This window comes from Lupinus angustifolius, chromosome LG07, assembly GCF_001865875.1.
Source record: "Lupinus angustifolius cultivar Tanjil chromosome LG07, LupAngTanjil_v1.0, whole genome shotgun sequence".
In the NCBI taxonomy this organism is placed as follows: Eukaryota; Viridiplantae; Streptophyta; class Magnoliopsida; order Fabales; family Fabaceae; genus Lupinus; species Lupinus angustifolius.
The window spans coordinates 3,774,561-3,798,263 of record NC_032015.1 but is presented as its reverse complement, the minus strand read 5'-3'; the positions used below and the strand labels follow the sequence as shown (position 1 = coordinate 3,798,263).

The 23,703-nt window shown below is 33.0% G+C and overlaps 5 protein-coding genes across 7 annotated transcripts; 2 read left to right on the top strand and 3 right to left on the bottom strand.

Annotated features, from left to right (window-relative positions):
- LOC109351856 (basic leucine zipper 61-like) lies at positions 865-4,547 on the bottom strand. Its single transcript, XM_019593509.1, has 4 exons — positions 3,304-4,547; positions 2,716-2,806; positions 2,478-2,604; positions 865-1,715 (listed from the first exon to the last, which is right to left on the bottom strand). The coding sequence occupies exons 1-4, from the start codon at positions 3,891-3,893 to the stop codon at positions 1,558-1,560; spliced, it is 966 nt and encodes a 321-aa protein (XP_019449054.1). The 5' UTR covers positions 3,894-4,547; the 3' UTR covers positions 865-1,557.
- LOC109351852 (zingipain-2-like) lies at positions 7,069-8,806 on the top strand. The gene is made up of 3 exons (XM_019593506.1): positions 7,069-7,192; positions 7,226-7,696; positions 8,000-8,806. The coding sequence occupies exons 2-3, from the start codon at positions 7,252-7,254 to the stop codon at positions 8,590-8,592; spliced, it is 1,038 nt and encodes a 345-aa protein (XP_019449051.1). The 5' UTR covers positions 7,069-7,192; positions 7,226-7,251; the 3' UTR covers positions 8,593-8,806.
- LOC109351854 (glucosidase 2 subunit beta) lies at positions 9,738-13,781 on the bottom strand. The gene is made up of 6 exons (XM_019593508.1): positions 13,194-13,781; positions 12,959-13,072; positions 11,997-12,092; positions 11,315-11,494; positions 11,093-11,236; positions 9,738-10,712 (listed from the first exon to the last, which is right to left on the bottom strand). Exons 1-5 carry the CDS (start codon positions 13,288-13,290, stop codon positions 11,133-11,135), a joined length of 591 nt encoding a protein of 196 aa, XP_019449053.1. The 5' UTR covers positions 13,291-13,781; the 3' UTR covers positions 9,738-10,712; positions 11,093-11,132.
- On the top strand, positions 15,136-18,184 carry LOC109351851 (putative pentatricopeptide repeat-containing protein At1g16830). 3 transcript variants are annotated; one of them, XM_019593503.1, is made up of 4 exons: positions 15,136-15,398; positions 15,676-17,728; positions 17,880-17,954; positions 18,148-18,184. In XM_019593503.1, the coding sequence occupies exons 1-2, from the start codon at positions 15,270-15,272 to the stop codon at positions 17,638-17,640; spliced, it is 2,094 nt and encodes a 697-aa protein (XP_019449048.1). In that variant the 5' UTR covers positions 15,136-15,269; the 3' UTR covers positions 17,641-17,728; positions 17,880-17,954; positions 18,148-18,184. The 3 variants fall into 3 exon arrangements, with proteins under 3 accessions (XP_019449048.1, XP_019449049.1, XP_019449050.1); XM_019593504.1 differs by having other exon boundaries at positions 18,105-18,184; XM_019593505.1 differs by having other exon boundaries at positions 15,676-17,738.
- LOC109351853 (LOB domain-containing protein 2-like) lies at positions 20,853-22,686 on the bottom strand. The gene is made up of 3 exons (XM_019593507.1): positions 22,557-22,686; positions 21,539-22,140; positions 20,853-21,255 (listed from the first exon to the last, which is right to left on the bottom strand). The coding sequence occupies exons 1-3, from the start codon at positions 22,667-22,669 to the stop codon at positions 21,236-21,238; spliced, it is 735 nt and encodes a 244-aa protein (XP_019449052.1). The 5' UTR covers positions 22,670-22,686; the 3' UTR covers positions 20,853-21,235.

Below are 23,703 nucleotides of genomic sequence, written 5' to 3'. Positions count from 1 at the left end.
GGTATAGCCATAATTAAGGAGAATACCTGCTTTTTTAAGCCTTCAGTTCAGTTGTCACTTCTCAATAAATTCAAACATAAATAATCTTAGGAACAAGACGTTGGTATAATACTCAAAAGCCCCAACTAGATACACACCCTACTAAATACCCAAATAGATTAAAAGGGAAAGACTTTGATTCTTAGAAGCAAAACTTGTTGGGATGGACGGTCAAACATTTGAAAGGATTAGCTCTCCACTATTAAGATGAGGAGATACCCTTAATTATACCAAAAAACAATCAATCTTGATCCTTAGCATAATCCACTGCAGCATTTATCCCCCAAGGGAAATTTAAACTATCACCTTTGATTACAGGGTATGATAGGTAGAGTTTTATGTGTTGAGATAAACTAGTATTAATTCAAGTTGTAATTGATTAGGATTGATTTTGTAATTGTTAGTTGAAACTTGCCTTATTTGGAAGGTTTTTAAAATTCTGTTAATTCAGTTATGGCAGGTTTGCTATATAAGGAAAGTTTCCATTTTGCTCTTGGAATAAGATTGATGCATATTCATTGTTAATCTCTTCTTCTTCCTAACTCTAATTCTCTCATTCTCTGAACTTTCTTTCTTTCTTCTTCTGGTTTTTCGGTTCTGGTTTGGTTGTTCAACAACAACCCAAACAACCCAACATTATGGTGGTCCTTTTTCAAATCGATTTGTCTAAGGTGCCAAAAGTTGTCGATCATTGATTGGGATGCAAAAGGGCATTTATGATTTAGAATAACATCAAAAATCAAACATTTATCTTATCATATGGACGTCAAGTGCTACGGTTAAAAAGTTAAAACTATCACCATTTGCAATTACAATTGAGTCAACTGAATATTTACACTTTTTTCTTCAATTAATATGACAAATAAAGACAATTTCATCCATAGAATGCAGTAATGTAAAGTACAACAAAACAAATAGGAGCCAACACTTCACTGACATATCCTCTTTTCATCCATCCCAACACAACTCAACTAGTCTTTGTTTTCCAACTTGAATTGAAAAAACTCCAAAAACAATAGAAAAGAATCAAAAGACAACAAATTAAAAAAAGAACTGAAAGAATCTGCAACATATACCTCCAACCCTGTTTAGTTAAAGCAGACACAACTGTTTCTCTCTGTCTTTTTATGATGTCACTGGTGCACATGTGCTTTTTCTGCATCCAAGTCATGCAAATTTGAGTGGTCCTCTTATGTAAAGTAAACACATCACGTGACTGTGGCAGTTTGATAGCAAAAGCCTACTATATCAACATGGCCTCACTACCCCATAATGTGACTCTTCTCACTGCACATAACTCTTATCAATTGGCCTAATAAAAATTCTCACCATCTCAATCACTACCCAACCAACATTACATTATACCATTCAATACATTACAATCAGTCACACATGAAAATACTTTTTTGTCTTTTTTCCTCTCCCTAGATTCCTTTCCACCATCTCTCATAAAAAAATCTGCAATTTGTTTTATAAAAGTAACAAGAATCACAGTATCAAATAATGTAAATATACTAACTAGTTAATTTGCTCCTTTTCAGTTTGAGTATCACATTTTGGTTTTGGTGATGGGGATGGAGATGGTGGCCCTGCTGCATTGTCCATGTTCTTTATGTTTTGTTGGTGGTACACTTGCCTCAATCTCTCTATCTCTCTTTTCAGTGCCTCTTGATGTGCTGCATGTATATGAAATTTATGATAAATGATTGCATTAGTGTCAAGTATTTTGCACAAACATATTGGAACATCGTTTGATGTACCTTTGTATTTTGGTCATAAAATAATGAGACTGATTACATCATTTGAAGCTTTGTTAAGCAGTCTTAACTAACTTGGAGACAAGGCACATGATTAGACACATATAAATAAGACTACATGCAAGCACTTTTTGCTAAAATCAATACAAGTATGTATCATTCATAACTAACTTGCTTAGCCCTTCTAAAGTACCAATAAAGTAATGGAGCTATACATTATGCAAACTTTCATGAGAAAAAGGCAATAAACAGTGCCATTCCATTAATATCTTTGTTCCAATTTTAAGTTCTGACCTTGAGTTTTTCACATAAAATGTATGGGTAGAATATATGAAGAAAATAAGAGAGAGTACAGATAAAAGCTTTTAGATAAAATCATAAAGAGCCAGTTTGGCGTTACATTAAAATTAGATACTACTGTAAAACTCAGATTAATTTTGTAATATAAAAAATAACCCCTAAAAAAATTTCATTTTTTAAAGTAAAAAACTGAACCTCAACAATAATAATTGAAAAACTTGAACATTCCACTAAACGGTTCTTATTCACATGTTTTGAAACCTTGAAATTGAAAGCATTATCAAAATCAACAAATAAATATCTATCTCAATAAGATTCTAAGATAAGAGCATTTTATGTATTTAATATAGTTTAGTATCAGATAGTACGTAAAACAATTACCATCTTTGAAAATCTTGTCTTGGGCCAGAGCTGCGATTCTTTGCTTGAGAGCACTGTTGTCTACATTTAGAAGCAAACGTTGATGATCCAAAAATGCAACCCTTGGAGACAGTACTGAAACTTCGGCCTTCACTTTGAACAACAACATATTAATATTATTACTATACACATCAAATTATATGCCATATATGTAGTAAAAGTTACACTCAGATAAATTTTATTAGATTCACCTATATACCTGTAATGAAGTTACACTTCGTTCAAGTTCTGATATGTATTGCAGTTTCCTCACTCTAGATCTTTGTGCAGATTGTCTATTTGCCAAGATTCTGATGCAAAACGATAGTTATATAGAAGATGATACAAAATAATTAAAAAATGTTTTGATATATTATATGAAGAACAATTTCTCTAAAAGAATAATGCATGAACACTAATTAACCAACCATTAATATCAATGAAAATTGAAGCCACGATATACATATTATTTAATTACATTTAATGCTGCTATTTGTTGATAACAATAAAAGTTTATAGTAAGAGAAGACATATCTCCTGTAAAGTCAGAAATGACCACCATTCTCAGCAATATTTATAGTGAAATTTACATATCATATACCATCAATTACAGAAACTTAATCGAACCCGACTCAACCAATGTATCAACCCTATTGGCACTTTAATACTCTTATTAACACAACATGATGTATTTGCTTTAGTGATAAGACTTTTATATGTTTATCCATATATATTTATTGTGTCATGGTCCAATGCAACTTTATCACAAAAAGCATATAATTTGATATGAATGCATGCGCATGACTACCTTTTGACCCTCTTGGGGTCAGTGATTCTGTCATTGGAGAAAGTTGTTGAATTATTATTATCATTGGGACCTTCTGTGATTTCCTGTTTGCATTGGCTTTCATCATCATCCTCCGATTCACTCTTCAATTGTTTCTGCTGATGCTGCTCCTTCTCCTCCTTCTCATGCTCCTGGTTTGTTTTTCCCTTGTGATCATTGATGCTGGTATGATCAGAAGGGCTAGAAGGATTTGATGTGGACAATGTTGTTGGCGGCATCATGGTATGATTCCCTGAAACCTCATCATTGAACATGGACAAGAATTGTTCATCATCAAACCTCTCAAACTCATTGTGATCATCACCCTTTGGTGCCTCCAGGAAGGTGATTGAGTCACTCACCGATCTCCGGTGGGCACCACGCCTAGCCGAAGAGAAGTCTAAGAACTCATCCACCCATGAAGTAGTGTTGTTTTGTTGTTGAGGATGATGTTGATGATTACTGTTTGCAGCATTAGATGGCATACTTGTGAAAGAAGGCATCTTTTGGTGAGAAGAGAATTCTGGCCAACTTGGCGACATGTTTGGAACTCTTGGTGGCAATTGTGCCATTTTGAACTTGAGTCACACAAACACACACAAGATGAAGAAAAAGTACAAAGGGTAGAGAACTATATAACCAAACACAGCACTTAGAAACAACCTTAGATGCAATGTGTCCTAAACAAATTCAATATGTTATAATCTATGCATATATAATATATATGCACCACAAAAACCAAATACAAGATGCTCACAATGAATGGATAAAATGACTTTTACAATTGAACAAACCAAAAATGAGCCTCTAACAAAACCTTTTTATGAACATGTACATGTCCAGAAACCACAGGGAATGTTAGAGGGAAGAAAGCTACAAGAAGCAAACAACTACACCATAATAAATATTATATAATCAACACCACCTTTTATCTTTATTTAATTTTTTCCAAATGCATAGATAATCTATTGTTTTGTGGGGTTTTAAAATCCCAATAAATCTCTGGGGTATCTGCATATATGTGTTTGTGCAGTAGGGTCACATGGAGGGAAAAGAGAGAGAGATTTTTAGGACAGCTATGAACAGCTGGGAGGAGAAAAGGGTTGGATCTCCTTAACTCAACGGCATTACTGGAAAGTCGCCACTGGGTTTAATAATAATAACTAGTGGGAATCATCCACCACGTGCCCTTGTTACCTTCTTTTTAGTTTGATGCCCTTATTATAATAATATATATATATATAACATTAGTCTCATCATATGGGTGGTTATATTTATCTTACAGAGAAACAAAGTTTATACTTATACACTAAACATTTTATTACAAGGAGTAGTATATATGCATGGGGTAGGAATGGTTTCAGCACAAAGTATTAGCCTTTTAACTTTTGTTTTTGGACTTGATTAATCATTTGATTAATTTAGATAGCTGTGTAATACAGTAAAACATAAAATTTATCAGTCTAGTATAGTAGAGATAATTGGCAATTAATTGTGTGGAGCAGTGGAGTTTGAAGCATGAGCTGTGAAAGATAGGACTTAATAAAAAGGATCATGTTATGCACCCATGTGAATTATTTGTATGCACCATATGCTTTCTTTTGCTTTGTCCACAAACCATTCCCATGTGTAGGATATGTATATATTTTGCTCTCTCTATGTGGGTGTGCTTATTTGTGTGCTTGTGTGTTTCTAGTTACCTTCTTCCACATGATCTTACCTTAACTGGAATATTCCATGTAACTTCTAATAGAAGAAATAGTTTGACAAAAGCTCCACATCATTATTAGGGGTGCTAAGGCTTGGAAATTTAGAATATATAAAGTTGCATAGAGCATCTTCATTGTTGGACTTTATATTAATTAATTGAATCTATTTGTGTTGGTTTTTGTGTTTCCCTCACACACTATTCCGGGAGCAAGAGCAACCTCTTGTCTCACACTTTGTGTCACTTCATATGTCATGAGCTTGTAAGTAGTTAGAAAAATACTTGATAATTAAATTTTAATTTAAATATATTTTTTTTGATCAATCACAAATCTATGATATATAGAATGACATAAAGTGTGAGACAACAAATGCGTACAATTAGGATAGAAAACAATTGTTAAGAGTAAAAACTGGAAAACAAGTTCCAACAAGGTACAATATCAGAATTGAGGCATATAAGTTAAAATTTTAGAGTCCCATCACTCTTGGTTGTTCAAAGATTGGCATTAAGGGTAGAGGCAGTAGTGACTTGCTGATCTTATGGTCACTTCCAATCATATTATTTTAACCTTTTTTACCAGTAACAAAATTCATGGTACCCCTCATATTTTATTCATTTTCAGATATGTCAGTAGTAAATGACCCCACCTAATGGATTAAGGTCCATTAAGGCTTGACTGTTAATTTGTTATATTGATTAAAGGATATAATTTTCTCTATCTATTTCTATGGTCAATACTCAATCTATTTCTCTGGTGTATATTTATTATACTTTTATTACAACTACAGTAAAAACATAAAAATATAATAACTTGTTTTCCTCAACCTTGAACACTTCCCCTCTCTCTTCTACTGTTCTACACATTTTCAATGGAAGTGGATTGGCTACAAATGTGCATCCTCTCTATTACTCATACTTTCCTCTTTCTGCGGTCGCTGCTCTTAGTTTGCAACTTCAACAACAAAGTTATATTGAAGTAGAACAAAAGCTAAAAAAATATGATATATACTCTTATAAATTTTGTTACACTATAAGAAAAATAAGTATCACGAAATGAAATTTATTTACTAATAATGACTAGTTTATCGGTGAGTGACATGTCATTTTATTATAGTGTAAGAGAATTTGTACAAGAAATATCGTTATTCATAAAAAACAATAAAATGAGTTGTATGATTGGAAGTTAGAATTGGATTGTTTTCTAAGATGAGTTATTTAGGTTCAAACCTCCCCCAATTTTTTTCAAGTAGTCTTGTACAATGTATTGTGTAAATTCGGTACTTGATTTAGATGATGGTGAATCTTTAGCTAATGAGATTTATTTGATACTTAGAAAATAGATTATACTATACTTTTTTAAAGCTCCCATCATTTAGTGAGTCAGACTCCTCTCAACTATTAGAGAGATCAGTCAGTTAAAAATACATATAAAAACTAAAAGATAATGACACTTCTATCCCCTTTAACTTACCTTGTTATCTTTAAAAATATACTAAAAAACTTAATTGTCCTCTCGAGTAATGGAAAGGAGTCTTACTCTCGTTTAGTATGCAGATGCATTCCCTTGTGTTTTAGATCGCATGTAGAGGTCTCAAGTAAAGGAAAATACTAATAGAAGTAATTAATATTCTCAGCAGTTTAGAAATTCTTTATATATCTAGTTTAATAGTATTTCATTTTTTATGTAACCATAACCTGTGTTGTTATATGATATGAAGACACGTTATATTTTGGTTAGACCATATATTACTTACAGAGTAGAAATTTCCGGTTGCATACAGATGCAATTTGAAACATCAAACATGCATACTACATCAAAATTCAGCCTAGGCTCTAATAAAACTTTCTATACCAATTGAAACTTCCTATGTTGATAACAAAGACCTATTAATCATTCAAATGTGTCAAATATCAGTTGTTTTGGGTTGTAAAACCTTAAGCAGTTCACAACCTATACGTAATACGTTACTAAGGTCATGAAGAAAATATGAACAATAAAATAAAAAGCCTTGCTTTGTTAAAACTCTCAAGCATGAAAGACATGATGACAAGAAGATAATTATGTAGCTGAAACACCTATACAAAGAAGTGTGCATTAATTGCAATAGGTAAAGAAAACAAACACGACACAATATTATATAAACATATTCAACTTTGAATATATATATATATATATATCAAGGCACTCTCTAATTCTTCATTTGCATTAAGAGCTAGCCATGAAGAGAACTACAGCATTAACCTATGTTATCTACATACTTCTTATGATTGGGTGCAATCTATGGATGGGTTCAGGTGAATGTCCTGAAACACATAAGAATGTTACATCTGACCCAAATGTCATGAGAAAGAAGTTCGACAATTGGCTGAAACACCATGGCCGCCGATACAAAGATCAAGAAGAATGGGAAGTCCGTTTCGGCATTTACCAAGCAAATCTTGAGTTTATAGAGTGCATCAACTCTCAAAACCATTCCTACAAGCTCACGGACAACAAATTTTCAGACCTTACAAACAATGAGTTTTCACTTACCTATCTTGGTTTCGAAACTAAGTCACATTCAAAGACAGGATTCAGGTATCTTGAACATGGGGATCTTCCAGAAAGCAGGGATTGGAGGAAGGAAGGTGCAGTGACTGATATCAAGGATCAAGGCCAATGTGGTAATGTTTGTAGCAATATAAGTGTATGGTTTGGAGGCGCCGATTTAATTTAGTTTGTTCAACTTCCAGATTATGCAGTTCAGCGCAATTGAACAATTATTGATCAAGTAACTCAGCAACTTGATCATATTGGTTTTGGAGTCTGAACAAGTGACATGACTCATGAACTCAATTCATTCAGAAAGTAGCATTGGATTTTCATCTGCAATTTCATACATTTTAAGGAACATCTTACAGTACCAATGTTAAGTTAGGTTACTATGATCATGTTTTAATTTTTTGTTTAAGTTTGTCTTAATGCAGGAAGTTGTTGGGCATTCTCTGCTGTAGCAGCTGTAGAAGGCATCAACAAAATAAAAACAAGAAACTTGGTTTCTCTATCTGAACAAGAACTGATAGATTGTGATGTTAACAATGGAAACCAAGGCTGCGAAGGTGGCTTAATGGAAACAGCATTTACATTTATCAAGAAGAATGGAGGACTTACCACTGAGGAAGACTATCCTTATCAAGGGGCAGATGGAACCTGCAGTATGGAAAAAGCAGAACATCATAATGTCACTATAAGCGGCTACGAAAGTGTACCTGTTAGTAATGAGACTATGCTGAAAGCTGCAGCTGCTAATCAACCTGTCTCCGTTGCGATCGATGCTGGAGGTTATGCATTTCAGCTTTACTCAGAAGGTGTTTTTTCTGCCCTGTGTGGAAAGCAACTCAATCATGGCGTAACGATAGTCGGGTATGGAGAAGAAGATAATGGGAACTATTGGATTGTGAAGAATTCATGGGGTGCTGATTGGGGTGAATCTGGTTACATTAGGATGAAGCGTGATGCTTTGGATAAAGATGGCATTTGTGGTATTGCCATGCAAGCTAGCTACCCTGTCAAGAATTAAGAAATCTAGCTTGCTGATTTACCTGCTGTGGTTGAAGCAAATTCATAAGTTCATGCATGGCACTGAAACAATAGGAAATTTATCTTGGACCACAAGTTAGGACAAAAGGAAAAACTAAGTTAGTGCCATAATAACAGTTATTAAATGAGAACATACTTCGATACCATAAATTACAAGTCAAATATAGAGTAATGCTATGCTCCTTATAATTTAACTCGAGTGATGAGGTAAATAGAAATGATATGTCAAATAATTCTGCATGAGCTAGATATATTAAAACTAATGATTATTAGGGAACAAAAGCGATGAACTGACTTATTATTCACCATATTTTCTTAAATCTGATTGATGAGCATATGTTGTGATTGAGTGTTGTCGGGCTGAGTGGAATAAAAGTGATTTAATTAAAGGATTATGCATTGATTATTCTGAAGAAACAGAGGATTATAACACCATAAGATTTATAATATCCATTTAACATACATGAGGTTACTTCATAACTCATATTCCCATAATAATCTACTTACTGCTCTATTATCTTGGCCATCCTACAAAATAACTAAAACCATAAAAGACCAGGTTCCATTCCCAAATGTTATATCTTTGTATTTTAGGGACTTCATTGATCATATTCCCAAATATTTGGCAAACATTGTAACTAGTGTCATTTGGCCCCTATGAAGATGTCATTTTCCCATCATTCAATTCACTATATATTAGATACAGCACTGTCTTGTTCACAGTAAAGCCACAAAATTCTCCACTTTTTCATGAGGTCCTAGACTTGACACCATTCCCTGCCACTCCTTAACACACAAAACCATTCCTTTCAGACAATAATCACTAACTTAATGAGCTTCGAAAATAACTGAGTGCCCTTTACCAGTATGGGTTAAACAACAAGGATAATTCTCACCATGTACCAAGAACAAAAGCTTAATGTAAGATTAAATTACACTGACATCTCCTAAGTTTTAGTGAAGTTATGCAAACCATAACTCCCTTTCATGTAGATGAAAAAAAGGAGAGATTATTTATATAATTTTACTAAAACTCAGAAGATATCAGTATAATTTACTCTTTTAATAATCATGTTGTTTGATTTCATGGAATTTTATAATGGTGTTAGTGAGAAACTGATGTTGGGATCAAAAGTAATAACCGGTTTCAACTTGATGAACCAATTTGAGACAAAGAAAAGTTAGAAAAACAATTAATTAAAAGGAGAAAAAGTAATTTTGCCGTCATTTTACTTCAAAATAATTGTTTTGGCTGTTTTGATGGGGTTTATCGATTCCCTTCCTCACATCTCAAACACGCTGATGACCATGCATTGAAATCTAACAGATTTTTCTATCTCCATATTTGATCGTAGCGCTGCTAACAATTTGATCAGCATTCCTCTCCTAGGGTCATCCCCCATATTTCACCATCTGCTTCACCAAATCCAATGTCTGGGAAGTTCATCTGACGGTGTACATTGAATGATCAAACCAATAACAATGATGTGCGTAATCTCTAAACCACGAACACATCCTACCGTAACCATGTCCTTCACGACTTTAAGTCTTTAACTACATCAACCAGGTGATAAACAGCACAAAGAGACGATAGTTTACAATCAGAAGACTCAGATTCAAGATATATCCAATTGATAGCATCTCAAGCAAAACAATATATGCAGAACTAGACAGGCATTGCAGCTCCAACAAAGCAGCCGAGGGGAGAAAACGAGTCTGAGGAATTGGAATGCAAGAGGGAGAGGGTGAGAGCTTTGGAGGGGTGCGAGAAAGAAGGCAGGAGCTTTGGGGGCTTAGAATGAGGTCTGAGAGGTAATAAAAAGTTGCTGCTTTTCATCAATAATTTGAACTCTCGAGTTATGAGCAAATGAAGAAAATATATACAAAGGATTTGAACTTTGGCAGGACTCCAAGGAAATGATGTCAGAAATTTTCTTATTAGTTTTTTTTGTTCTGCTTGAGCTCAAGGTTTTCTAATGATGACAATGGAGAAATTGAAAGAGATTGGTTTAGAAATGAAGAAGGAATTGATAGTGCATTGTTTCTCCAATAGCACGCTGTATAGTAGAATAGCACCTTGTACCATAACAAGCATGAAACCTGCAAGGTTTGTCAGAAAGATACTGATAAGGATACACACACATAAACAGAGAAGGTATGAATGAAAAAGATGGCCTGGCCACTCATTTGATAAAATATCACATTTTTCTACATCATGATATACAAAATGGCACCTCTACAAGAAGAAACTTGCAAATATCACAACAGACCACAACAGAGACACTACCACTGGTAAAAAAAAAATCCAAAAGTGATAGATTCCATGAGGTTTTTCTTCTCTCTTTCTGTTTTTTCCTTAAAAAACTATGAAAAGTTCTTAACTTACGAAATGAATTGTAACATCGAGAAGTATGGGAAATCAAAATGAGACACGTATAAGAAAGGGAAAATGAAGAAAATATTTTTAAAAAATATATTACCACAGTTCAATATCAGGTAAGAAGCAAGGTCTCCTTCAAATCACTGGTAACGCCTCCTTCTAGATCTGATGCGACGACGAAAACTCCAAACAAATACCAGAAAAACAACCAGAACCACTTGTAAAATAATGGCCAACCTCAAACCTAAACCAGGAAGTTTCAAATTATATATTTATCTATAAGTGTTTTTAAGAACTTGACAAAATCTTGATAAGAAGTTACCAGTAAGGTTATGAACTGATTCCCCTGACTTTATTCCATTTTTGGTTTCCTTTTCAGAAAAAGAACCCAGATCACTTACTTTTGAATTGTAATTGTTCATGTACCCAGAATTCCCACCCATGACACATGTGTTGGGGCAGTGAATTCTTCCTTCATATTCATCACTCCCATCACAGCAATCTGCAGTAATGTTGGTGATTGAAGTTTAAGGAAGACGAAAAAGTCTAAATACATCAATATCACAGAAAAAGGTAACCTTCATATATAATTTGGTCATTGTGCAAACAGATTTGATCATGTGAATTGTTAAACCAGGTTGGTAGCAACAAAACTTTCAGGTCCTAATGAATAAATATATAAAATCATGGCCAAGTCCCAAAGTATGAAGGAATATAACAAAAATCAAAATTTAAAATTTCCAAATTGTTACGCTGCAAATGAAACATGTGGATGTCAAGAAACATGTTTACTGTCCAGACATTTTCATAGCAAGACATTGGCTATCCATCAATTTTAGACATAATGCCTTTAGATAGGAAGATCTCTAGCCCAATCCTTTGGCTTGGCAAATGCCAGATGCATGTACAAAGTGCTATACAAAAAGGTCTGACCTGAACAACAAACTCAGAGATAAACATGAAAAAGGAAAACATGGTATAAAAAGACGGGAGAAAAACCTTACCACAGAAATTATCATTAATATGAGAAGAAAATATAAACTGTGGCTTGCTCCCTAGATTTCTGCAATAAAATTTCCCTGCCGGGCAGGCTGGAGTTCCTGTCATTAAATGAAAACAAGTCAACATCTTCCTAACAAGTTGTGAATGGTATGAAAATCCATCCCATGATTTTTTGACTGACAGATGCATTTGGATGCCTATCTATGGGTAAGCTATGAAGCTCATATACTCCAAAAATGGAAAAGTATTGTGTTCTTCCTGTATCCGACGATACTGATACGCGTACGGGTACCTCCAGATATGAACCGAGGAAGTATCTCGTAATTTTCTTTTATTTCTTGTACTTTTTTCGGTGTGTCTTAGATATGGCTAAGTAGGACTTAAGGATACTTTTGAGTTTCGACCTTTTTTAACTCTTTTTCTCACCCCCTATGTACAACATTCCTATTCATAACATCTGACATTAGTTTAGTAAATATGCTCTTGAATTATAGATCTATAGTTATAGACTATTGTATAAGTCCGAGGCTTCTTTCGAAATTATAATTAAGATATTTTGGTTGACAATCTCACATTAGGGAAAGAATATATTATCATTATGATATGGGTAGAAATTGTACTTTTTATGATCATCAAGTTATGTATCAATGAGAATGATTAGTGTCCATTAACAAATATTCTATTCTGAATCTGTATAAAACATATGTTCTTTATTATGTAAGTTTGTGCTAATGTATCTAGGCCATATGGCATCTTGAATTTCAAAAGTTCCATTATCTCTGTATCTGTTTATCCTATCATAACTCTATAGCACTAAGTATGGCTTCCTAGTAGCTTCATAGTGGGCAAGTTTTTATGTATACATGAAAAACAAAGTAATAAAATTGCATATTATCAACAATACTATATCAAAAGGGAATTTTTATTGACAAATTTTGAGTGTTCCATTAATTATAAACCATACCGGGCTCATCGGTGCCATCAGGGCAATCACAGAAATTGTCATTTAGATGGTCTCTAGAGAATGATTTTGATCCATCCTTGCACTTAATCACCTCAGAACTATAATATCTCTCATCTGTATCACAAAACCCATAAAGATAAGAAATTTAGAAATATAAGAGCAACATGATGAGTTGGGTTACAAACCCATTTGAGAAAAGATTGAAGCTTTAAGGGGTGGGTGGGGAAGTACATACCTAGAGGGTGAACACCGATGAGAGAAGGGTGTGAAAGACAGCATGCGGCAGAAGCAAGAAGAATGAAACATATCAAACTATGTGATTCCATGTTCATACCAGTTATGTCTATGAAAGAACCTACTTCAGTTCAGTCACTTTGTTTTTTTGAGGTCCAGATTTTATGTTGACTTGGTTGGATGAAAGAAGATCTTCTATACCAATTTTATCCTTCTCTCTCTATATCACACCAGTGGGGTTTTTCCACCTAATAAGATGTAAAAAGATATCATTTTTAGCGATGAATCTCCTTTGTTATCTTTTCTTTGTTGACACTTGACAAAAAGTTCTCTGGTCTGCGAAGTAAAGATAAGCTTATCTGCGATTCAGCGATGTTTGTGTCCACTGTGTTTAAGGGATCTGGATTTTGGTTGACGGAGGAGAGCACGTTATCAAGGGAAAATATTGCAAGCTGATATGTCTCAAAACAAATATTGTGATCTTGGATTCAGATTCAATCTTTACAAAGGAAGCCCCTATTGTCCGAAATTCAATAAAGAGTAGGAGTGAGATAGTTTCCTGGGTACGTAGATGGTTAACAGAGAGTTGTGGACTTGTGGTGTTAATTGTGAATAAATAAATAAATATGAAATTAAGGATAAATTACACTCACATCCCTCAATTTTATTGGAATTATGTAAGTTATCTCTATTTTTTAAACTTACAAAAGTTATTCCTAATTATATATATATATATATATATATATATATATATATAATACTAAATATCATGTAAGTAAATGTTAATGTAATTTCTTTAATAAAAATAATAACGAATATAATCAAGTAAAACATATTATAATATATTGTGAATATAAATTTTAATAAAATAAGAGTCAATATGTATTCATTATTTTAATCTCTTATAATTTGCATCAATAATTTTAAGGAATATTTAAATCACTTCTATATATTACTATTGTGTTGAGATCAATATTGCATTATATTACATATTCAATTTTCATATATTTTATTTTTTAGAATTAAAATATATTTTTTGTGGTTGGTTTACTTTATAATATAATTTATATATGTAATATAATGATTAATTTACGGTGAGAAATGTGGTTAATTAATGTGTTGGTGTTAATTACTTAGGATTATATGATTTTTGTATAAATTAAATAATATCAAGGATAAAATAAAAAATGAAAATTATATCATTGTGGAATATACATCATATTTTGCTTTTATATTAGTGTTATGAGAATCAGACTGCACCAAACCGGACAGTCTGACTGATCTAACCCCTGACCGGACTTGAAAATGATTTTGTTTTGTAGTCTTAACCGAATTAGGGTTGAAACGGAGAAATTTCAGTCCGACCGTAGTAAACCTGGTTTAACCGCATTAATCCGGGAAGTAAATCAGATGTTTTAATTAAAAAATTAAAAAATGGAATACCACTGAAATATTTTATTTTACTCTAATCTAAAAAAGATAAAGATATGTTAGTTCAATATAATTATACATAATTATTAATTATATAAAACTTTACATTTACATAAAATTATATATTTATTGATAAAAGTTATTGATTATGTATAAAATCACTTACCAGACTAGACGGTTTAATCGTTTAAACTAGTTGAACTTAATATGAGACATCTTTCAATTTGACATCCGGTTTAGGTTTCACAATATTATTTTATACATAGTATAGATATAGAAGTATAGATAAATAGCTAACCAAAATAATGTTTTGACCATATAAAAAAAATGTTATACTTAAAATTCAGAAATATTAAACTATTATTAACTACTTATATTGGGCTTAGGTTAACATGAAACTATGAACAAATTTGAAAGAAAAAAAAAAGATTAGTGACAAATAAAATAAAATAAAATTTAAAAATACATGGATATTTATTATTTACTAATAATGTAATGAAAACGTAGTAGGAGATTAGAAGGTGAAGATGAAATTGGGGTGGGAGGTTGCAGTTCAGTGAACGAAATCTAAAACCCTGCCGCTAAACCCATTTTCATTCACTCCATATCTCTCTCTCTCTCTTTCATTCATGTGAGGGAACAAGGTATGGTGTTGTCTCCCTTTCTTCTTCTTCGCTCTTTCTCTTCTTCCCTCTTTTCCTCTAATATCAATTCTTCTCTCTTCCTTTTTAAACCCACCACCACCCTCCAACCTTTCACTACCATTCCCTCAAAGGTTTGTTTCTCTATTCGCGATTCTTTTTGTTTTATAATTCAGTTAGTTATGTAACCAATAATCCATTAACTTCATGTTTTTTTCTCTTCAAATACTATAATGCAATGAAAATGAGCGTTAATACTCATTCTTTTTTATGGCCTTACACCCATTCTGCAATGTGAAGTATTTTTAGTTAGAATATTTATGTGTTTCAATTTATAAAACTTGTTTCAATGTGGGTTAACTTCAATTTTCAAACTTGTACTTACCATATGGTGTTTGCTTAATTGAACAGGTATCAATGGGTTATGGTATATTCACAGCTCATGCATTGATTAACTTAGATTCTTGTGCAACTCTTTTGTCTCGTTGTTGGTGTTCATGTTCACAGCGCAGCAACAAAGAGCAATTTCCCTCTCCCTTTCCCCATAAAACCAAAACAAATGTGCTCCTAAACAGAGATAATGTGCATTCCACTTTGTCCAAGTGCCCATCTGATCTGATCGCGCTCTCATTTTTCCTCTGGTCTGCCCAACGCCATGGTTGCTCTCATGACTCCCTCGCCCTTGATCGCATGGTCACCGTGCTTCAATCCCTCACCAATCGTTACAAGACCGTCAAGGCTATTCTTTGTGAGCTGGAGTCTATTGGGCGTGTCACAACACCTAAAACATTCCTCCTCTTGCTGAGGGTTTTCTGGCGTGGAGGAATGTACGTCATGGTTTTTGAGGCTTATCATCTCATGGAAACTTATGGTTTTGTACCTAACACCTTTGCTCGTAATTTGCTTATGGATGTTCTCTTTAGGATTGGCCGAACCGATCTTGCTTTGAGGGTTTTTGAACACACTCATGCCCCGAACTTCTTGACCTTTAACACTGCCCTTCTTCATTTATCAAAGTTAAATGATGTTACTCATATTAATCCTATTGCTAGAAGCATGTTGAGGATGGGGTATCATCCCAATCCTAACACATTTGAGATGCTTCTAAATTGTTTCTGTAAGTTACATAGATTAACAGAGGCGTATACAGTGTTGGGTCTCATGATTACTTTAGGAGTCCAAATATCTGTCAATATTTGGACTATGCTTATCCGTGAGTACTGTAGTTTAGGTAGGCTTGACGTTGCTAGCACCCTATTGCGGAAAATGGCTGAAACCAGTTGTTATCCTAATGTTGTGACATATACAATTTTGTTTAAGGCATTTATGGAATCGAATATGGTAACCGAGGCCTTTGATTTGTTAAATAACATGTTATCTAATGGCCAGTTTCCAGATTTAATTCTTTGTAATGTATTAATTGATTGCCTCTCAAAGGTTGGAATGTACCGGGAGGCAGTTGAAATTTTTGTCAGTTTGTCTAAACAAAACATAAAACCTGATTCTTATACCTTTAGTTCATTGTTATCAACGATCTCTCTGTCTAGAATGTTTCATCTCCTACCGAAACTAGTGTGTGGACCCATTGATGCTGATTTAGTGGTCTGTAATGCACTTTTAAGCTCTTTTATTAAGGCTGGGATTCCATCTCTTGCTCTTAAATTCTATAATCATATGATTGATGAAGGTTTTGCACCAGATAAGTATAGTTTTGCTGGACTAATAAGTGGGCTTTGTGCTGCGGGAAGAGTTGATGAAGCATTTAATGTGTACCGTGGTGTTGTGATGACTTATTATGATATTGATGCTCATATCCATACTGCCATAACAGGTGGACTTGTAAAGGTTGGTAGGTACCACCGGGCTGCCAGTGTTTTTAGATTAGCAGTAACGGAGAAATGCCCACTTGACAGCGTAGCATATACAGTTGGTATTTGTGCACTTCTTAGAGGTGGGAAAACTCAAGAGGCTTGCACACTGTATAACCAGATGAAGGACAATGGTCTGACACCTAATGACCATACATGTAATATGATGCTTTCGACTTATTTAAAAGAAAAAGATCTTGAAATGGCGAAACAGATGTTACAAGACATGATTGATTTACGGAAAGAGCTAAGTGACAGAAATTTATTCAACTTTTGTAAATATCCATACAGATTGGAAGATTATCTTTCTGTTTTAAAGTTGTTGGCTGAAATGGAAGATTTGGGTTTATTATCTGCTAAAGCATTGCACGCCTTAAGCTTTGATGAGAATGCTGAAGGTGTACCAACAAAATATGAACATTATCCAGAAGCTATTACAGAATGTAATCAAGCTGTGGATTCATCATGTTCCGAAGATCTATCAGATGTAGCTGCTTCAGTTGGTTGAACTCTTGTGCTTAGCTTGTAGCCTATTTCTGCTTGACGGGTTCATTCAATTTCTACACCATGAAACTTAGCAATCTATTCACACCCTGGTCATAGCTAGTATGTTTTATACATAATTACATTTGCATTTTTTGAGAATTTCGGTTATCATGTTTCAGCTAAGAATAATATATCTTTTTGGAGTGCTTCTGCTTGAATTTAATTTGTTTGTTATTATGTTCTGGTATGTAATCACCTCAGGCTGGAAGCTACTGTCCTGTGCATTGTAGGAAATGATGATACAGGTTATCTCTAAGCTTCTTATGTATTGAACAGGTTAGCGTAAATGAAGCTACCTCACCTATTGACAATTGAATAATTTCTTTTCCATTTCTCATTTTCTTCTTTCTAGGTTCAATATGCTAAATACTCCCAGTTCATTTTGTTTTCTTTTTCATAAAATTTTTGTTTCATGTTTCTACCTAGCAAGACTTTTCAGGCCTCAAGTAGTGGTTTGATTTGGTTAGAGGACATGGTTTACTTCATGGAGTATGCTAAAGCTAGGAGAAAACAAACACCATGCTAGTTCCGTCCACTGTACTCTGAAGCAAGAGGTACAGTAACAGAACTATTTGTCATAATTCTTTTGTTGGGTGTTTTTACAATTTTCATCCACTGTGCAATAATGTAGAGGCAGTCTAAAGTCTAAACTGTACACTGTAACGGCCAAGAAAGATCTGTTTGTCAAAAGAGATGATCATATTTTTCTTACTTTTTTATATTTGAAATGCAAGTTGTGACTGTGAGTTTTGGTTTAGTTGCTGTAAGATGTTTGGCTGTTATTATAGATAAATTTGAATTGTTATTTTTCCATTTAAATGTAATATGTTCATGTTCAAGTAACAGGTTTCATCTTTTTATTCGCCAAACCTCTAATTCATATTGTCATATCATTTGTACTATTATTTACATAATTACATGTAAGGTGGTTTGATACTGTTGATTGAAATGGGGATTACATGGGAACACATGAGAAGTGAGTCTGAAACTAATCAATAACAATTCATTATTACATTAGTTATCTTCTCTGTAAATAATTTTCTTTTGTTTTATAGGGATTGCACCTATAAACTCTATCCAAATAGATGCTTATGCTTACCACTTTGTCTAAACTCAAGTAGCTTCTTTGACAAAAATTAGGCTTCAACTTATCCTTTTATGCATTGATTACGGTGAAAGAAGGGGATAAAACTTAAATGTTCAGTTTTGTATGTCAATAACTCTAGAGACAAAAAGGGGAGAATATGCAGATAATATAAAAATAATAATTGCTACAACCATAGTTGCTGAAGAAAAAAGGGCAATTATTGAGGCCAAAGAGGGGAAGATCTTATAAAAGCATAGTTGCTACAGAGTGTGTTGGTTTAGCTTCCGAGAAAGCACCGCCGCAAGCAATTCTTAGTTTTCCAATCTGGTAAATAACTCATTTGGTAGTAATTTATAGGTCTTGAAGTTAATATTCTGTTTGATTTATATACCAGAGTTTGTGACATTTCTTAAGTAGACCGGGAGTGAGAACTGAGAAGCCTTCAGGATATGATTCATTGTGATACAGGCTGACATTGATTAGTTTTATGCTGTGCATTTTCCCTTTCACTTTGCCTATAGTATAATATTAAATGTCTTTGGGTTGTCCTATGAGAAATCTGATAGAAATATAAAATTCCAATTCTTGAGCAATTATTGGTAGCTTGTTATATACTGTTAAAAAAAATGTTTGGTGGAAGTGAATTTTCGAAGCATGATTTGGTAGCATCTACTCCTTTCTTGGTGAATGAGATGTAATAAAATGGTAATTATCTCATGACTAATATTTTAAATCAAGCACTTGGCACCAATGGTGTAAGAGATTATGTACTGGACAAACTGTACTTTGGACCATTAATACATCATTCTATACGTATGTGTACCTACCAATTTATAGTCTACATTAGTATTTCTCCTTGCTTTATTTCCTTATCTCTATATTCTCATTTCCGCAGGATTAATTTTCTTTGTAAAATGGTGTATAAGGATCTCAACCGGACTAGCTGCAACTATGCTACTATGGCCAACAATCACTGAACAGATTCACATTGCATACAATGTGCTCCATGATCTCAACTATACTTGCTTTACAACTAAAATTTAGAGATGGTGCCTTTTTATCTTTGGATTTATCCCTTTTTGGTTGGTTGCCCGTATGTTAGCTGACAATGCGATGGCAGATTTTTTTGACGAAGATAAGGATGACAATGGTGACATTGTTAAAGTTCCTCCCATGCTTATGATGCAAACGTTGGAATGAGTGGAACTGCCTGAAGCGTGTTGCTAACAGTTGAAACACCGTACAGGTACTTAGTCATTGTGTTCAATCGGGAGCATATGGTTGTTTTTGAAACGGTCTTATCAATTGTGAAATGGTCAGCTTCCCTATGGATCGTAGCAATTATGTTTTTTTTAATAAAAGTTCTCTGCATATTCACTGTGTTCAAGCAGGAGCATATGGTTGTTTAAGAAATGATCTTATCAACGGATGTATTTCCGCTTTTAGTACCTGAATCAAAACAATTTGAAGGCACCATCATGGCTCAGGGATGCTCATGGTCCTCTCTTTTAAAGTTTGCTAATATTATCATATTGAAGCTAACTTTTATCCCAAAAATACCAAACAAAATTTGTTGCATTACAAATATAACATGCTTACTGGATTTGGCTTAGAGAGACAATTGCAAATTTGCATAGTTAATTCCAAAAATAAAAACAAATATGTATGTATCTTCCCTTAATGTCTTAATTTGTTAAGCTGTTTGCTATGAGATTTGAATGGCAAGAAATAGGATGAAAAAGGTGCAATTTCTGCTCATTAAGGGGGGCTTATAGTAGAACAGAATACTTGTTTTTTGCTAGGGAAATTGGATGCAGGAGATTTTTTTCTTGAAGGTGAAGCTCATACTATTCACAAGTATATACTAAATCATGTTAAAGATCTATCATACAATGGTACCATCCCCCATATATATCCATGGCATCTTGCTTGCATCTTGCTTGCATCTTGGATTGATTTTTAGTTGTGGTATACACCATGCACATGTAATAAGGTAACTGATACTACTATATCAAATTAAGTTGTGTATTTGACTTTAGGATTCTATGTATGTTCTTATTCCACTTTAGACATACATGCTAAGTTAAACAAAATATTGGCTTTTCAAATTAAACAATTCGAATAGAGTATTGAAAATTAGGTTTTAAAAAATGGTTAGAATATGATGCAAGCAGTTTTCTAATTATATGCACTATAAAAATGGTTTAGTATATATTTCAATCGAAAGATACAAAGAATTAATAAAATCATTATCATTATGTTCAATAAAAACCTGTGTATATAGGAACCGCTGCTATAGAAAAGAGATTTCAGATCAACAGATCCATTTACACTAGTAGTGGAGTATTTGTCAAATTACTGAGAAAGTGGAAGAAGAAAAAAACTAAGATTATAGAACCTCTAGACAGAAAAAACTACTGAGTCTGTAACAATAGATATTCTCAGCGCCCATCCTCTGAATTCTTGATATTCATTGGTTGAATTGATCACCTGTGACATTGTAATGAGATATATATCATTTGATATGTTAAAAAAAATTCTCTAAATTCTAAAATGCTGAACTACATATAACAATGTGTCATAACAGAATTTTGCAACACCAGATACAGTATGTTATTTGCATATACCTTTAAGGAGTTAAGTATATGTGTCATTTAAACATTTCACTATGAAATCTTATTGAGTGTTTGAATTTAATAGAATGATATTGCTAACAAAACTGCACTCAATTCATCAAAATATAAAATATAAACTTGAAGAAAGAGATTGATGCCTGTAAAATAGTATGTCTGGGAGTGCTGCTGAAATGATGGGGTTACAACTTCTGGCCTCATATTCTCTAACTCCATCTCTTGCAAATAATTTGGGCAATAATTATTATAAATGTTAGAATCAATAATAACATTATTTCTGTTGGCCGAAAGATAATTTAAAGCATTATCAGTTGTTTCTACTTTGTTTTTCTCTTTGGTCCCATTGAATGCAATAAAATCTTGAACTGATTTCAATCCTTGGATGGATGGAAATTGCATTATTTGGTGGTTTTGGCCTTTGATTATTTGAAGTTCATTGAACAGTTTCTTATACTGATAGTAAATTTTTGTAAACTCTCCATAAGCACCTTGTATAGGATCCCTTTGCCTACAACATGCTTCCCATCTTAAAGAATCCACAACCATTCTTTGATGTTCCACTTCAACATTCTTTATCAACTTGGTTATGTTGCTAACACCATAAACCTTGTGAACAGCATCAAACTCACCAGTTCTATTGGATGGGAAATAAGGGGCTAATACACATTTTTCATTGCATTTCTTCCTTTGGTGTTTGCATGCTGCACATGCTGGATGCATCACATCATTGCTTCTTTGCATCCTGTAATTTTATATACAAATAGTTAAACAAGAACAAAATCTAAATATATAGAAAGCTTTTGGAAAAGAACAAAGACAGTCATATGTTGTTCTGTAAGTGTTTTGTCACATTGTTTTCCAATAAGAACTATATGTTAAAAAGTTTATTGATGAGTATGTAACTTCTCGTTGAAAAATAGCATTAGAAGCACATATTCTATACAAGTACTGTTCTGAAAAGGTGTGAAAAATATCTAAAAAGAAGGATTTAGATATGTATTATGCAAAACTCTTGTTTTAATTGCTATGAGTTTATCATAGTTACACTAGCTATATAGGATATATGATAATGATGATCTTATCATTCTCTCATGCATGCAGCACAATCACTGAAAAGTTTGAGACAAACAAAATATTAAAGGGGGCATAAGATATAACCTAAGCCAAATGTTCCTTTCTTCAAGTGAAAGGAAAAACATTAGATGCACATATAAGATATAATAACTAGTAATTGTGTGTAGATGAAGAATTGTTTTGAATAGAGAGCACATGGAAAGATTATCAGGAGTTCATGTCTCTTGGATGGTAATTATTTAAATAGCCTATATTAAGAACAAGAAGTCTAAGTAAACAAAATAAAAGAGAATGAATTCTAGATAAAATGAAAACATTGGTTTTTTGAGTGGAATCCACTTACTCCAAATGTAAGTTTTTTAAATTTATTTCTCATTTTAGCCATCAATTTTATGGACATATAATGGTTTAGATCTACTTACTAATTGAAACCATTGAATTTCTATATAATTGATGGTTAGGATGAAGATTAAGTTTTAAAAACTTATTCTTATAGTAAATAGACCTATCTTCTTGTTTTTTATAGACAAAGTTGTTTATATCCTAAAAAGGTAATTATCCAGAATTTCCAAACCTTCGGGCCTTTTGTGTTTTATTTAACGATGTGAGAAATAAAAGATAAGCCTTAACTTATTAAAAATGATATTTACGTATAATTTTAAAATCAATATTTGAAAGAAAAAATAATATTGATTTATAACATATATGCCGTGGGATCACACATGGCCAAGGCCAACTATCATTTTAAATAAAACCACGAGCATTTATAATTTTTTAAAAATATAAAAATATAAAAATATAAAAAAAAATTAAATCTATAACAAATATGAAAAAAAAAATCAATTTTAGATTACTTTATCAACTATGTAAATATAAATTGTAAGACATCTTCTAGAACATTTGTTCATTTATTGTTTTTATAATTTATTTAATTAATTAAATTATCAACCTCTAGGAATTTTATTTGTTATTAATTTGCTGATCCCCTACTTTATCAACCCAAATATCCATTGTCCGCATAAATTAACACTATTTCAATTTCCTGCAATAGAACTTGGAGTGAGACATTATGACTCATTCCCTAACTAATTAAATCTGAGATCTATGGTAAAGGTAAAGTAAATTCCTAAATATCAACTCTTTCTCTTATTGTAATTGATAAACAATACCAAATGTTTTTGGATTGAGACTAAATTGCCAAAAAATTGTGAGTCTAATTTGAGATATTTAC

Coding starts and splice junctions, on each gene's coding strand:
- LOC109351856 (XM_019593509.1), bottom strand. CDS start 3,893: ATGGCACAATTGCCACCAAGAGTTCCAAACATGTCGCCAAGTTGGCCA. Junction 2,807..3,303: donor GACCCCAAGAGGGTCAAAAG/GTAGTCATGCGC, acceptor GTTTTGCATCAG/AATCTTGGCAAATAGACAAT. Junction 2,605..2,715: donor GAAGTGTAACTTCATTACAG/GTATATAGGTGA, acceptor TTCAAAGTGAAG/GCCGAAGTTTCAGTACTGTC.
- LOC109351852 (XM_019593506.1), top strand. CDS start 7,252: ATGAAGAGAACTACAGCATTAACCTATGTTATCTACATACTTCTTATG. Junction 7,697..7,999: donor CAAGGATCAAGGCCAATGTG/GTAATGTTTGTA, acceptor GTCTTAATGCAG/GAAGTTGTTGGGCATTCTCT.
- LOC109351854 (XM_019593508.1), bottom strand. CDS start 13,290: ATGAACATGGAATCACATAGTTTGATATGTTTCATTCTTCTTGCTTCT. Junction 13,073..13,193: donor CATCGGTGTTCACCCTCTAG/GTATGTACTTCC, acceptor TTTGTGATACAG/ATGAGAGATATTATAGTTCT. Junction 12,093..12,958: donor TGATGGCACCGATGAGCCCG/GTATGGTTTATA, acceptor ATTTAATGACAG/GAACTCCAGCCTGCCCGGCA.
- LOC109351851 (XM_019593503.1), top strand. CDS start 15,270: ATGGTGTTGTCTCCCTTTCTTCTTCTTCGCTCTTTCTCTTCTTCCCTC. Junction 15,399..15,675: donor TCACTACCATTCCCTCAAAG/GTTTGTTTCTCT, acceptor TTAATTGAACAG/GTATCAATGGGTTATGGTAT.
- LOC109351853 (XM_019593507.1), bottom strand. CDS start 22,669: ATGTGCTCTCTATTCAAAACAATTCTTCATCTACACACAATTACTAGT. Junction 22,141..22,556: donor GAAAGGAACATTTGGCTTAG/GTTATATCTTAT, acceptor ATAAAATTACAG/GATGCAAAGAAGCAATGATG. Junction 21,256..21,538: donor CCAGACATACTATTTTACAG/GCATCAATCTCT, acceptor ACAATGTCACAG/GTGATCAATTCAACCAATGA.